We start from the raw sequence: 15176 nt of genomic DNA, 5'->3' as shown, positions 1-15176 counted from the left end.
TTCGATTCATTAACGATTGACAATGTTGTTTATGATTTAAATAATGATAATATATTTTTTTATTAGTTCTCTTTGAATATTTTCTATCGTCATTACCGTATTTTACACTATGATATATATAATAATTTTTAAATGATGATAATCCTCTTTGTGTAAATTTTTTATCATCATGACAGAATATAATTTTTTTTTTGTTTCAATATCAAATTTCAATCAAATCCGATTTTCGAAAAACGTTCTATTCGTTTTTCGACATTGACATTCGAAAAAAAATTTTGCAAAATAAAATCGCGATACAATCGATTCGAACTCTTTTTTTGTTTTGTTTTGTTCTTTTTCCTCTGATCATATATGATATTTCAATGTGATATGTTTCACCAATAATTCAAAAATGATTTCGTGATTATTCATGCTGTGAATATGATTATTTTGAATATACAATAATGATATGTTAAAAGACCATCATCATGAATGAGATGAATACAAACAATGTAACAACGGTAACAATAATATTGATCATTCGATCACGATAAGATTCGAAGGTAAATATTTGATAGATGAAATAGGTATCATGATGAACATTATCATTTTGTGAATAAATTTAATCCAATATTCATTGACATTTATTGAAATCTGTTGCATCAAGTTGACTATAACACTATGACACCATGAGTGGCTGGTTTTTTGTCATGGTCATTCAATGTTGTTTTTCATGTTTGTTTGTTAATATGCTTATATATAAATGTTTTTTCATTGAATAAAATTGTGATGATTATTAAAATCTACAATTGGTAGCAGAGCGTGGTTACGATTGAACATCAACACGTCTCTTGTCTATTTTTCAATTTGTGTTTTTTAATTTTTTTTTTTCGCTCTTCAACATGTCGAATAATAAAGCCAAGAGTGATGGTGATCTTTCTGCAGTATTGCTCCAATTATCGAATGCGATAACGAACATGAATGCAGCGTCAATCAGAACACCAGTTGAGACAGAAACCAAAGTTACTGAAACATTTGTTTTCGGACAAGTGGTGAAGTATGATGGGAGTAATGTCAAAGCTTGGATAAGTACGGTTCGTTCAGCATTCAATGCTTGCGGAAAATCACACTTTCTTGAGAGAGAAATCCAACCGACGGAAGCTGAGTATGCTGAATATTGTCGGTACTTCGGTCTGATGATTTTCACGTTTGCTCCGAAAACAATCGAACTGATCCAACATTGTAAGTCTGTCTTTTCCATATGGACTTACATGGTGAGGTTTGAAAAAGATTCATTCGCATCTTCTGTTCGAAAATTCACCCAGATGTTGAATACATCTTATACTGGTGGTGAACTTAGACAGTGGATCGAGAAATTAAACGCTCGGTTTGAGGACCTCGAGTCCGAGTGGATTACTCTCAACGAAAGTTCACGTTGTGTCATCACAATTGCTTTACTTCCACGTCCGAAGTTTGATCGGTTGGCGGATCGCTTGGCATCCCGTGATAAGGTCACGATGAAAGATATCGTCAATGCGTTTGTGGAAGAAGACGAGAAGGCGAAAGCTGATTTATTGTCGAATAAATCAGTTGACATCTCGATGCCTCAGACGGCAAAAATGGCTACCACAACGAAGAAGTCTCAACGGAAATCGTTTCCTAAGCAGACTAATTTGAAGTGCTCGTATTGTCAAATGACTGGTCATACGGTGGATGACTGCAGAAAAAAATTCTGGGATGATAATCATTCATCATCAACTGCATCATCTAGTACCAATGCTTCATCGAGCAGCAGCAGCAATACTGAAAACAGTCAGCCTAGCAGAAGAATGGCTAAATCAGCTGTTCTCAAGCCTAGTTCATCGGAATTCACTAACATCGATTCCAATTCCTGGGTGTTGAATTGTAGTTCACCAACACATGGCACTGTTGATGAATCCAATCTCATCAATGTTCGATCTGAACATAATGTGTTTACTGATCCTGATGGTAGACCGATCGCGTCCAACAAAATTGGTGATGTCATTTTTCACCGTGATTCGAAACATCAGCTGATACTGAAGAATGTTGCTGTCGGAAAATTCCAATGTAATCTGATCTCAGTCCAGCAATTGTTGGCCGATGGTTTTCATGTCAATTTTGATACTGATTCTACCAATCCAGTTGCACACATCCGCAAGGATGATGTATCGATCACTGCCTACCAGAATTCGAATGGTTTGTGGATTTTCCACCAACGTCCCAAACTGATGTCGTTCAGTCTTCGGCAAAAACGCCTGGACCACTGTGGAAAGAGCACCAGTCAACAGGTCAACCATCGTTTTCCTCATGTCCAGGGGAGCAATGATCGATGTGACAATCATGTGTCTGCTCCATCATCAAAACAACGACCCAAGTCATGTGTGAATGATCAATCGTTTAATCATCTCCATATTGAACTCTGGGAATGTCCATATCCGACTTGTGGTGATTATCAGCTTGGTATGCTTATCGTTGATCATTATTCTCAGTTTTGCTTTAGCATTCCGTTGAAATCAAAATCTGACGCTACCAATGCTTTAATCCGATTCATCCGTCGACGACAAGCTCGGTATCGGAAATCCATTCGTCAAATATCAACCGTTAGTGGTGATCCCTTCGACAATGGTGTAATGCGTTTGTTTTGTTTACAAAATGACATTGATCACATGGTCAATCGCTCATCTCATTCACACAGTGTGTGTACTTCAGTTTGTCACGCTGTTTGTATGCTTGAATCGACCAACACGCCCCACCATCTTTGGGTTGAGACTATGGGAGCCGCCATATATTTGAATAATATATCGGTGAAGGATGGCGATACTTCCCCATATGAATTATTCTTTGGTCGTTCACCATCACAGTATCACTATCGATCGTCAGGTTGTGTCGTCAATCATCAAAAACCATCATCGAAGTGTTTATCAAATCGTATTTACCGTAATAGAAGTGTTGATCATTTGCCATCATCATCTTCATCATCATCATCATCTACATTCATTCGATCTGTCGTTAGTGATAGCGAATTGAATCGTATTGATTCCTTCAATTGTATTGATCGTCATGATCTTGGAAATAGTGAGTGGATTGCAGTTAATCGTAAATCTCGAAAAAAACAATCGTCGTATTATCATTCTCGGAAATGTCTCTAGAACATCAAGGCTGATGCATATTGCTTATTCATTTGTTTGCTCACCTTGTTTGTCTCTCATCTTTGTCATTTACTGTCGTCATACAAATCTTTAATGGTATTGTTTTTGTTTTCTAAACTCATTTCTTAAAAATTGTATCTTAGTGATCTTTAACGTGTCATAGTAAACAGGGGAGATTGTTGCATCAAGTTGACTATAACACTATGACACCATGAGTGGCTGGTTTTTTGTCATGGTCATTCAATGTTGTTTTTCATGTTTGTTTGTTAATATGCTTATATATAAATGTTTTTTCATTGAATAAAATTGTGATGATTATTAAAATCTACAAAATCATCATCAACCACCTACACACGACTTCCTACAAAATCTTAAAGTCTAATTATGAATTTCTTTCTCCCGCTGCTACTGAAAATGATACCGAAAAGTAAGTATGAAAAAGCACTAAATTAAACAGTCATTTATAGTCTAAATTTTCATTAGATCCATACCATCATCGACAGAATGGCCCATGGTCATCGTCATCATCATCAACGATAATGAACTTCATATCCATTTTTGGCTAATAATAGAGAAAAAAAAAATGCACAGGAAGCAAAATACATTTACAAAATGACGTATCATCGTCGAACTTTGAGAATTTCATTTATTGCTAAAAAAAATTTATCGCCTTTAATGGCGTTCACATAAAACTTGATTGTCAAATAACATGAAAATTTGTTCATTTTTTCTATTATTTAAATTCGATTATCCATAATAATGATAATAATCCCTGTTGTTGTTGGATAATGTTTCGGAATCGAGTATATTCAATCATATTCAACATTAATGATGATGATGAAAACTATGAAAAGAAAAATAAATAAAATAAAAAAAATTGAAAAAAAATCAATTCAAGCGTGTTCGGATCCTTAACCCATTCACGACCAAGCGTCACATATAAAATTTTCCACAATAGACCAGCGGCTCATATATGAGCCACAAAATCCTTTTTTTGTTTGGCTATAACTCAGTTTTATTCCGAATGTTTCATACTTTGTGCATTTGAAGAAGAATGCATCTGGGCCAACTGGTCTCTGTTGTTTTTGAGACAAGGTCATGTCAAATACAGACATATCATAAGTCAGTTGTTGAAATTTTTATAGAATATTAATTTGCTCCATGTTTGCTTCACATTATTTAAAAAAAATCAGAACGCAAAAAAAAATTGAATTTAAAATTTAAATTTCTTTTTTTCCTCTTTTAGAATTTTTGTAAAAAAAAGATCCGGCTCATATGTGAGCCATCTGGTCTATTTTGTCAAAGAGCTATCCATAGACCAGTGGCTCAATATCGGGAGGAAAATAACAAGAATTAAATCAGTTTAGAAATCTGATTCTATCTTCAACAAACTCATCGTATAAAAACAAAATGTCGAAACAAACATTAACTGTTTGTATTGAAATTTCTCCCGAACGCAAAAAAAAATTGAATTTAAATTTAAATTTCTTTTTTTCCTCTAGAATTTATCTAGCCAATGGCCACGAAAGATTTATATGGTCGATGAATTTTGTTTTCTTTAGAAATCTATTCTATCTTCAACAAACAAATATTCAACGATAAAAAAATCAGTGGAATCATCATCAGCATTGTTGTTGTTGCTTGATTTACAGATGTGTAGAATCGAATTCAAAATTATCGATGTGATTGACGAAACATTATGATCAATAATAATATGAATCTTGGCCCCCATACACGAATGTATTATAGAAAAATTAGCTTCATATACAAATCGACAACCATAAACAACAGCGATATAACAACGTCATACTTTTTTTATGAATGAATGAAATACTATGACAGCAAGAGATTTATTTCATTCATTCGAAAACAAAAAATTCTTATCACATGAACACAAAAATTGACAGATGAGATGAATTCAAGGATCATCATCATCACCCATTGACCATCATGATGATGATGATTATTCTAGAAAAATTGGGCGTTGAAATATGGCAACGTTTTTTTTTGTTTTGGTTTGACGTCAAAACATTTTGGGTGTTTTTTTTCTTTGTTCCGTAACAAATATCTTTTTTTTTCAACCCACCACTCCCTCAATGATTGTGACAATTTTTTTTTTTTTACTTTGATTTTAATTTTTTTCGCTGTTATCGCCAATCATTGGTTTCATTTTGCTGTGTGTGTGTGTGTGTGTTAATTTCACCACCACCAACAACAACAGCAACAACGATGAATATAAAGCATAAATAGCCGAAATCAATCAAGAAATATATAAACCACCCGAAACGGAAAACTAAAATATATTTGGACGGATAAATCATTTTTGTTGTTGTTTATCTCGAAAAAATATTATTATTATTATTATCATATTGTTGAATGAATTGAATTCATTCAACAACAACAACAACTCAACTAGATCATCTTCAATATATTCCTCTTTCCAATAACTGGAGTAGAGTGGTAGTATATCATCAACGTTTTTAATACGACTATTATTATATTCGATTTGAAATTATCATGATCATGATCATCATCATCAAAAAAAAAGAAAAAGAAAAATCAATAACTGATATGGATGAACAAAACAAAGAAATTTCATTCATTTTTACATCAACTTCGATAATGAAAAACAAAAAAAAAACAAAATTTTAATCATTATGGAAAGAAAAAATGAAATCAAAATCTTCATTCAAATATAATCATATCGAATCAATTCATTGTTCGAAATGATGCCCATCCTTTCGATGATGATGATGATGATTGATCCATGATAATTTTAGTGATTGATTTTTTAAACTCCCACGTTTCAAAATATATCCGTTATTATTATAAGCAAAAGAGTGCAAAAAATGTCCATATTTGAATCGGATACGATTGATTCCATAATTTCGAAAATTATGCTATATCTCAATGAAATCCTTGCCATACTTGGATTAATTCTTTTGCTAATTTTATTGGTTCGAATATCACTTTGGTTATTACATTGTAATCTATGTAATAAATCAGCAGATCATTCGGATCCAGAATCCATTATCATGGAATCCAGCAATAATGGTGGGAAATCAAAATCTTCGATCAATATTAAAGATGAGAATAATAAAGATAAGAAGAAATGTGAAAAAACAAAACGAAAACAAAAAGTGAATGAAGAAGAAACATCAGCATCGTCGCCACCACCACCTGTACCGAAACCAGATTTTCTTAAAGATGATGATCATTCTAATGAACAAGATTTGAATCATAAGAATGATTTACCATTAGAACCGGGTCAGCCTAAATTTCGTATTATATCCGAATCACAATTACCTGAACATGGTGATGGTCAAGATCCACAACATTCATTCGGAAATGAAAATGATCAACAAGCCGATATACAGGTAAGATGAGTGTTTTTTTTGCTTCCACAAAAAATATTGATTTAATTATTTTTTATTCATTCTCCCGTGAAGAAATCAGTAATCCAAAGCGAAGAAATTTCTCCGGATTCGAGTGAAACAGCCAACAATTCCGAGACGGTGATTGATCCGATAGTATCGGGTGTGTCAACAAAATTGATAATTAATGATGATAAAGATGATGGGAAAATCACTGAGCAACAACAACAGGTAACTTTCGAATTTCGACTACCAAATTCTTATAGCGTATCATCTCATTAGGAACCACATACATATGCACAAATAATACGACGACAAAATATTGTTGAAAATGATAAATCCAGCAATCAACAGCCGACAAATGATGATGGAAAAGAGGCAAAAGATGAAGAAAATGTTGTCGTAACTATTGATGAAAACACATCGGGAACGGTGGTGGCAAATGCCGGACAACAATCAGATTCAAATATTGAAATGCCTGTATCTGAATATGCTGTCGTTGATATTGAAATGATAAAACCACTAGAACAGAAACAACAACAACAAGCCGAAAAGGTAGAAATCCTAAATGAAATTGAGAAAAAAATGATTGTGACCGAACAGATTGAAACGGTGGAAATGAATTCGAATTCACCGGAAAAAGAACCGTCAGAACCTACAGAAGTTGATGAACCATTAACGGCGTCTATCCAATCGAAACGATTAGAATCACTGCCCGATGTGGAATCCGAACCACAAATCGTTAAACGCGTTCCAGCACATCGTTGTATCTGTCCATATTGTTCATCGAATAATAATCGAACATCATCAACAACAAGTCAACGATCATCAATGATTGATAGTGAAGAACGTGAAGTACTAAAACGATTGGATGAGACATTGGAAGAAATGGAACGTCTCAATGAATCATTGGCTCCATTATCAAGGCAACAGAATAATGAAGAGGATTACACAGATGAATTGGAAGCAGAATTGTTAAAAATTGCTCAGGAAATTCATGAACGAAAACAGAACCAACAAAGAAAACAAGAACTGATCATTGAGAATAAAGACGATAATCAACAGCCACAACAACAACAGGAACGAACAAATAATGTTAATGAATCGGAAAAATCAAACAACGATTATCTATTACAATCATCGGATAATAATAATGTTCGTATTTTGGAACCTAAACAACTGGATGCATATTCTACATTGATCAGGAATCGAATACGTGTATATGAACCGGAACATACATACCACCCTAGAATTGTGCCGAATTGGATATCGATGAAATTAAGACAGAAATTAAATCTTTCACAAATGACATCTTCACCACAATTATCATCATTATCATTAGATAAATTAAATCGTCCACAACTTCCACCAAAACCGATGATAATTGAAACAATTTTGAAAGAACAGTCTTCATTATCAATGAGTGATAATGTACAAACTAAACAAAAACCCGAACATAATCGAATAATCGATCGTCGTCGTGCATTCGCTGACAATGATGATGATGATAATGATAATGATAATGATGACGATCAAGAGCCACAATGCGCCATCTATGCAAAAGTAATTGATCAAATTAAACAGAGAGGAAATTTAAATTATCATAACCATAATAATCATTATACTAATAATCATCAAAATCATCAACCATTATTGGTACAACAGGAACAATGAAAAAAATAGAGAAAGAAAAAATTGTTGATGAATAGTGGAATCAATCAAATTGTTAATTGATTAATTTTTTTTATTGGTTAAAATTTTAAAATTAAATCGAGAAAAAAATTTACAACTTTAGAATTGCTCATTGAATTATTCATTGAAACCATTCAAAATCATGTGATTTATTCGAATGACGTTTGCGAATCTCTATATCATGAATCATCATCAACAATCGATGATGAGGATAATGACGCCTTTTACCTTGTTGTTGTACTTGATAAATATTTAAATAATTGTATAATTTGAATTTAATTTTTTTTTTATTTCTAAAATTATCCTCTTTCAATCATTTTGTTGATCACGATAATAGTAATGGTGGTGGTGGTGGTGGTGGTCTTGATCATTGATGCCTGTTTACGGTGGTGGTGGTGATGGTGAGAAATACGCTTACGTAGATCTATCGGATGATTGGACCGGTTATCGTTTGTTGTTGTTGTTGTTGATAATGACGAAGGCAAATGTAATTATATTTTATTATATTAAGATGATTGCAAGTTTTATTTATTTCTAAATTTGATTGATTCTTTCTATTTTTTTTTGGTCTAATCATTATCATCATTCAATAGAAAACGAACACAGTGACAACTTTACACAAACACACCTCGATTGATTGACAATTTGATTTGATTTTCTCATATTTGAAACCTGAAAAACATTGAAAAATGAAAAACTCTGGCATGATCATGTTATCATTAACATTGACCTTGATCGTAGCAACATCTATCAATCCATTCATGGTCAATGGTCAACTTTATAAGAAAACAGATAAAGGTTTCGATATTGATATTGGGTAAGTTTTTGATTTGTTATTTTGATGATATATCATCCAGTAATCGTTTTTGTTTGTTTGATTAATTGAATAGACCAATATTTCAGATGAAATATGATCGAAATGAAGGTAAATTCATCGATCTAAGTGCAGTACTTGGCCTAGTAAAATTTGGTTATGATAAAAAACCTGGTGATAGCAAAGCTAAAATCGACGTCGATGTATTCGGTCGTAGTAATCGTGATAAATCGGCTAAACCAAATCCTGATTATCTTTATGATATCGATCCGGACGATTTAAAAGATGTGCCCAAAGATATCTGAATGAGAAGAATCGTCTCTAGAAAAACAACAAAAACAGAATTGAAATCAAACACTTTCTCAATCCTTTACATCAATGAATAATAATAATAATAATATAATCACTCTGTAATCAATACTACTACTGATAAACATTCTAATGAAATGAAAAACGAATGACAAAAAAACCCAAATCAAATGATTGATTATTATGTAATGGCGATTGATTGACAGATGCCATCTCGCTGTCATCATCATCATTTCAATATTGAAGTTATTAACGTCGTACCATTTGTGTCATGATTGTTGTTGTTGTCATAAAATTATCAAATATTTAAAAATTATACTCGATGCTCAATACTCGATTGCAATCATAAATACCATGAACAAAACAAACCAAAAATTGGCGAGAATAAAAATTGATGAAAGTGAAATTTTCAAGTTAAATTTAAATTGATTGAAATTTTTTAGATAAAAGGAAAACAATTTTTTTGTGAATATTTAAATATTTGGGAAATTCCAGTTTCATTCAAAGAATTCAAGTTTATCAATTTATTCATTCTTTTTTTAGAAACTTTATATCAATCGATCCAATCGTTTTTTGTTTCTGAAGTTGACCAAGTGATACCCAGACCATCATACCATAAGATCATGGATTGACATTTAAATATTCTTTCAATGTTGACCATCATCATTTTAGTATTGATTTTATCTTTTGAAGTGAAAATGAATTCTACACAAATCTTTCGTCAAACATCGGATAGTTTCCATGTTGATGTTGGGTAATTAATTATTTTTGTTCTTTTTTTTCTGGTAAATCTCTGATAAATCAAAATGCATACATGCATATAGTGATTTTGTCAATCTAAATTATAGCGGTAGCCGTAGTGGCCGCGGCCGTGATATCGATCTACGAGCATTAAGTGGCCTTGTCAATTCCGACCTAGAAAGACGTGAAATAGGACGACGATAAAACATTAATGTCAATGAATTCAGTTTTGGTGGAAATCGTGATCATTCGTAATATTTCGAACAAATTAAAAAAAAAACAAAAAAAAAAGAAGAAATCATCAAATTTAAAATAGACAAAAATTATCAACAATCATTGATCGAATCCTTTTCATAAAAATATACTCAAAACAAAACAAAAAATCGATTCATTCAAAAAAGAAGAAAACGTTCGGCCTAGATTTTGTTCACAATTGCGAATGAAACATCTAAACAAATCGAAATCCAAAACTTGCAATTTGGATAAATAAATGTTTATGTTGATATAATTTTGGATATCAAAAAATAAAAATTGCGCGTTAGATTTTTTTTTTATTGATTGCAAACATTTAATGAAATAAAGATTTTAATCAATTTGCCAATAATGAGAACAAAAACAACAACAAATTTTTTTTCTGAAATCTCAATGCAATATTAGAGAAAGAAAAAACAGGAATGAAGCAAACCAAATTAAAAAAAAACTACATGATGAATGAATTATGGAACCTAAGAATGATATTGCGTTTGAGATATGTATTGTTTGTAGATGTAAATGTGGATGTGGATTGTTTCTGGATCATCGTCATCATTAACACCAATCAATTCCTTCATGAATTTCATTCACATGTGAATAAATTTGCTGTAGATATTTGCATTGTGTGAATGGAATACAACGTTGTCGTTGTTGATCATCATGACCGTAACCACTGGGTAGATAACCTTGTGGACATTGATTTAATCGTATTGGACATTGGCCACTTTTTTCCATAATCATATGACGATAAAATCGTCGATATTGATCTTTATTCGAGAATTGTATATGAAACGGTTGATTTGCCACACAATTATACAATGAACCGGTTTGACAATGATCCATTTGTTCGGCTAACATTTGGATCAATTTTTTGCACGTATGAGCATTGCGGCAAATTTGTTGACAAGCCCAATTAATTGGTTCAGGTTCGGGTTCGGGTTCTGGTGCTGGCCTTGGTGGACGATAATGTGGATCAAAACGATAATCTTCAAGAAATGCCCATGATTGATTGATGAAAACGATTGCTGTAAACAACAAAACAATCGATATGATCAGATTTGGATGCTGACGATTCATGATTGCACAAGATTCCAAAAAACAAATTCGTTTTAAACAAGAACAATGAGACAAACAAAAAAAAACCAAAGTAATTAATCAATCAATGAATTTGTTGATGACAAAATTGCAACTGATTTGAAATAATTTTTTGTTATTGGTCGAGGATCCGAATTTACTATTTTAATTTGAGCGTTGAACATCATATATCATCGATGCGATCGATTGCGTCCACTAAACAAAATAAACCATTAATAAATTTGATTTATAATATTTGGCCAACAAAATAAATGCGTATATGCAATTTGGTTTTTGATTCGCCTCATTTTCACGGCCAATTTACAATTCGATTGATTCCATTCGACGATGACGATTGTCCACATAATCATCATAAAGTTGATGATGATGATAAAACCATAATCACAGAAAACGTAATAGACAAACCGAAAAAAAATATGAAAGCGAAAATGTTTTGATTGATTGAAATGAATCATAATTGATTATTATAATCACAATCATAATATTTGAGATAAATAATAAAATGAATTTAAGCCTGAAATCGGCATTTTTTTTTTTTTTTTTTGTTAAATTTTTCTGATGAATTCCATTATCATCTTCATCATCAATTTATCTTGATCGATTGATTAAAATTATGAACAATTATATTATATTGCAATAAATAATTATCGAAAAAAAAATTCGTATCCGATTTCAATTTCATTCATTCATTCATTCATTTCACATCTACTGTGTTTGTTTTCGATTTTTCATCATTCGATTTGATTAAAATTTATAAACACACATATATATTACAGCTATCGTGTGGATATTTTTCCTGAGAATGAAAACAAAATTTAGACTTTATTGTTACGATTTTTTGGATTTGAAATTATCATTTAAAAAAAATTTATAAATTATAAATATTTCATGAATTTTCTACATTCGATTTTCAAAAAGGTTAGGCATTTGATTTGGATTCCAATTTCGTAGATGATAATGATCGAAAATAGCCGATAACTAATACAATCGATATTAATGTATAAAGAATGACCGGTGCTGTAAGCCATGAATTATTCAAAGCTAAAAATGAATGTAACCAATTCAATGATTTAATCAATGTAGGCCATGAACGATCACGACTAGCAATGTTTAATGCTGGTGCCATTTGTTTTTTTAATTCAACTAATTTTAATGCACTTTCCAATGTTTCTTTTGTTACCATTGGTAGATAGGCATGACGATTAGTTATTTTACGCCACCATGAACGATCTTTCCATGAATCTGAGAAACAGAAATTGAAAAAACAAATATGATAAATCAAAATTGTTAATTTCAAATTTGTCAATTATCATACCCGTATATTTATAAAGATAACGACTAATACGCAAAAACTTTGGAGGTTTATCAAACGGTAATCTTGTCGTATCTAATAGATTGAGTACATCCGATTCGCCAGTCAATATTCGATAACAAAGATTTAAAAGCCATGGATTATTCTGATAGCTATCCAATGCTGCAAACCACATTTGCCAATCTAATCTTGGTTGATGTGGTGCTATGTTTCATGAGAGCAGATTAGAAAAAAAATTGTTAATTGAAAACAAACAACATATGGTTATATGATTAGCACGTATAAACATCTTACCTAGAAACGTAGGTGCCCGATATAAATCAACAGGTTTATAACGGAAATAATATGGACGCCAATCACCGACACTGCCATCGGCTGCATTTGCATTATTCGATCCTTCAATAATCAATTCAGGACGACCACCATCACCGGTCATTGTACGAAATAAACCATATGATGATACAAGATGATAATGTTGAGCATTATGATACCAATGGCGAATTTCTATTGGAACTGACGATTTCATATGATAACCAGTTGTATCCAATTCGGCCAACGGTACGATGGATATCGCCAATATGGCAGCACAAATAATAATATAGAACATTGTCATCATCGAATGAATGATACGTCCAATGATTGATCCATATGAAAAACATTTATACAATGCAATCGATGCCATACATATGAATGATATGATTCCCAATACGATCGTGGCGGTCACCATTTGTATGACAAACAAATTGAATTGATCATAGGTAAAATTGACTTTGGTTGTTGGTCCGAGGAGTAGATCATTCCATCGAAACGTAACATCAAAATAATAGACTGTATAATAGGCTAAAATTCCGATGATTGCACCGAATAAACAGATTTCCATTGAATTTTTCCCCATAGTTGATTTCGATTGAATACCATGTTGTTGTCGACTTTGTCTAAACATATCATCATCCAGTAATGTCAAACATAATACCATGGTTAACAAATTAAAAAAGTTATAATTCCCACTTAAAGCGATAGCAATCTGTAGGAAAATCTGTGTGTAGAATGAGAATAATTTCAATGTTCGAAACGGTGTGAAGAACATGAATGGAACGGCAATTTCGATGACAAAATGTATGATAACAGCTAAATGAAGCCAATTCTGTGGTATATGATGAAAATACCAGGCTAATGATGTCGGCAACGGTTGAGATTCAAAATGTACATCTAATGATCGTAATGACCACCATAACGGGCAGCGCGCGCTGAACTTTACGATACCGGATGATAGCATAAATTTGAATAAAAGCCACTTGACAGTCCAAATCACCAATGGAGGATATGGACGAAAACGATTCCAAAATGAACGACTTCCATGTTGTGTACAACGTATCGAAACCAATACTGTTAATGCACCGCATTCCAATAAAAACGCATCCCATTGAAAGTAGAGAAATGTTTGACCAACCTTTTTTGAAAATTATCATTTAGTACAATTAACAAATTACAAAGAAAAAAATTTCACAGGAGAAAAAACTTACATTGACACACGAATAATAGAGTACAAATAGCAATAGATAAATGATGGGCGTACGAAATGAATTCGATAATAGCTGAATGAATGAAATCAATGATCCCGCTAGGCTAATCAATTCTAGCGATGATGTCAATGAAAGGCCTTGAGTAGACGCCAAATACCATACTAATGATGGTGCCGCACGATTAATCGAATCCAATGATACAGTTTCATTCGGATCAACATATTTTACGGCAAAATATCGCAATGGCAATACACCTTTATTACCGTAAAGGCCACGAACTTGCATGTAGAACGAGACGAATGCAAACATATAAATTGCTGATATTGACCAAATGAAATAATTCTGTATGGGAGAAATCCATTCATCATGATAATCAATCTTTATGTCGTCTATTTCGCCAGAAATGTCACATTTTTCGATTGTAGAGCTAGATGAATTCGATTTGAATTCACTTTTTGGTGATCGATTTTTAGGTGAATTTTTCACTCTAATTTGTGCAACATTATGACCATTGGATGATTCATCATCTTCACTTATCAAATTTTCTTTCATCGGAGAATTTATTGTTGATCCCAAATCACCACCATCACTGGTTACTTTTTTCTTTTTTTTCTTCGATTTTTGATCATCATTATTTTTTGTTACTGGACTTTTAACAGCCACTGGTATTTTTGATTTAGCCATCGTTGTCTTTCTTAAATCGATGAGTATCAATAAAAAAAATTGAATCAAGCAGCTCGATCAATAACCATTAAGAATGAATGGCTTCAAAATTGGAATCAAATTAAAATCAATCAAAAATTGCCAAATAAGCCGGTTGTCTTTATATTTTCATCCATCAATCTCGATGCATGATTTGGATGAAAGAAAAGCCCAAACTGGTTTATTTTTTCACTATTACCGAAAAGTTTACTA

At 32.3% G+C, this 15176-nt stretch overlaps 4 protein-coding genes across 6 annotated transcripts; 2 read left to right on the top strand and 2 right to left on the bottom strand.

The window, feature by feature from the left end:
* Positions 1–211: 211 nt before the first annotated feature.
* Positions 212–9755, top strand: LOC124500487 (uncharacterized). 2 transcript variants are annotated; one of them, XM_075729999.1, is made up of 4 exons: positions 212–542; positions 8553–8702; positions 8809–9032; positions 9106–9755. In XM_075729999.1, the coding sequence occupies exons 3-4, from the start codon at positions 8905–8907 to the stop codon at positions 9332–9334; spliced, it is 357 nt and encodes a 118-aa protein (XP_075586114.1). In that variant the 5' UTR covers positions 212–542; positions 8553–8702; positions 8809–8904; the 3' UTR covers positions 9335–9755. The 2 variants fall into 2 exon arrangements, with proteins under 2 accessions (XP_075586114.1, XP_046920522.1); XM_047064566.2 differs by lacking the exons at positions 212–542; positions 8553–8702 and having other exon boundaries at positions 8714–9032.
* On the top strand, positions 5851–8401 carry LOC124500445 (uncharacterized). 2 transcript variants are annotated; one of them, XM_075729998.1, is made up of 4 exons: positions 5851–6526; positions 6599–6754; positions 6806–7478; positions 7593–8401. In XM_075729998.1, the coding sequence occupies exons 1-4, from the start codon at positions 5999–6001 to the stop codon at positions 8195–8197; spliced, it is 1962 nt and encodes a 653-aa protein (XP_075586113.1). In that variant the 5' UTR covers positions 5851–5998; the 3' UTR covers positions 8198–8401. The 2 variants fall into 2 exon arrangements, with proteins under 2 accessions (XP_075586113.1, XP_046920476.2); XM_047064520.2 differs by having other exon boundaries at positions 5852–6526; positions 6806–8391.
* An 855-nt stretch (positions 9756–10610) lies between the features above and the next one.
* LOC124500628 (uncharacterized) lies at positions 10611–11682 on the bottom strand. Its single transcript, XM_047064721.2, has one exon. The coding sequence runs from the start codon at positions 11406–11408 to the stop codon at positions 10887–10889; it is 522 nt and encodes a 173-aa protein (XP_046920677.1). The 5' UTR covers positions 11409–11682; the 3' UTR covers positions 10611–10886.
* Positions 11683–12216: 534 nt separating this feature from the next.
* LOC124500537 (lipase maturation factor 2) lies at positions 12217–15146 on the bottom strand. The gene is made up of 4 exons (XM_047064622.2): positions 14262–15146; positions 13033–14188; positions 12742–12942; positions 12217–12668 (listed from the first exon to the last, which is right to left on the bottom strand). The coding sequence occupies exons 1-4, from the start codon at positions 14943–14945 to the stop codon at positions 12346–12348; spliced, it is 2364 nt and encodes a 787-aa protein (XP_046920578.1). The 5' UTR covers positions 14946–15146; the 3' UTR covers positions 12217–12345.
* Positions 15147–15176: the final 30 nt, after the last annotated feature.

This window comes from Dermatophagoides farinae, chromosome 4 (assembly GCF_024713945.1).
Source record: "Dermatophagoides farinae isolate YC_2012a chromosome 4, ASM2471394v1, whole genome shotgun sequence".
Lineage (NCBI taxonomy): Eukaryota > Metazoa > Arthropoda > Arachnida > Sarcoptiformes > Pyroglyphidae > Dermatophagoides > Dermatophagoides farinae.
The sequence above is the reverse complement of the archived record's forward strand: the minus strand, read 5'-3'. Positions and strand labels throughout refer to the sequence as shown.

Coding starts and splice junctions, on each gene's coding strand:
- LOC124500445 (XM_047064520.2), top strand. CDS start 5,999: ATGTCCATATTTGAATCGGATACGATTGATTCCATAATTTCGAAAATT. Junction 6,527..6,598: donor ATCAACAAGCCGATATACAG/GTAAGATGAGTG, acceptor TCTCCCGTGAAG/AAATCAGTAATCCAAAGCGA. Junction 6,755..6,805: donor TCACTGAGCAACAACAACAG/GTAACTTTCGAA, acceptor TCATCTCATTAG/GAACCACATACATATGCACA.
- LOC124500487 (XM_075729999.1), top strand. CDS start 8,905: ATGAAAAACTCTGGCATGATCATGTTATCATTAACATTGACCTTGATC. Junction 9,033..9,105: donor GGTTTCGATATTGATATTGG/GTAAGTTTTTGA, acceptor TTAATTGAATAG/ACCAATATTTCAGATGAAAT.
- LOC124500628 (XM_047064721.2), bottom strand. CDS start 11,408: ATGAATCGTCAGCATCCAAATCTGATCATATCGATTGTTTTGTTGTTT.
- LOC124500537 (XM_047064622.2), bottom strand. CDS start 14,945: ATGGCTAAATCAAAAATACCAGTGGCTGTTAAAAGTCCAGTAACAAAA. Junction 14,189..14,261: donor TCTATTATTCGTGTGTCAAT/GTAAGTTTTTTC, acceptor TTTTCAAAAAAG/GTTGGTCAAACATTTCTCTA. Junction 12,669..12,741: donor TTATCTTTATAAATATACGG/GTATGATAATTG, acceptor TCTGTTTCTCAG/ATTCATGGAAAGATCGTTCA.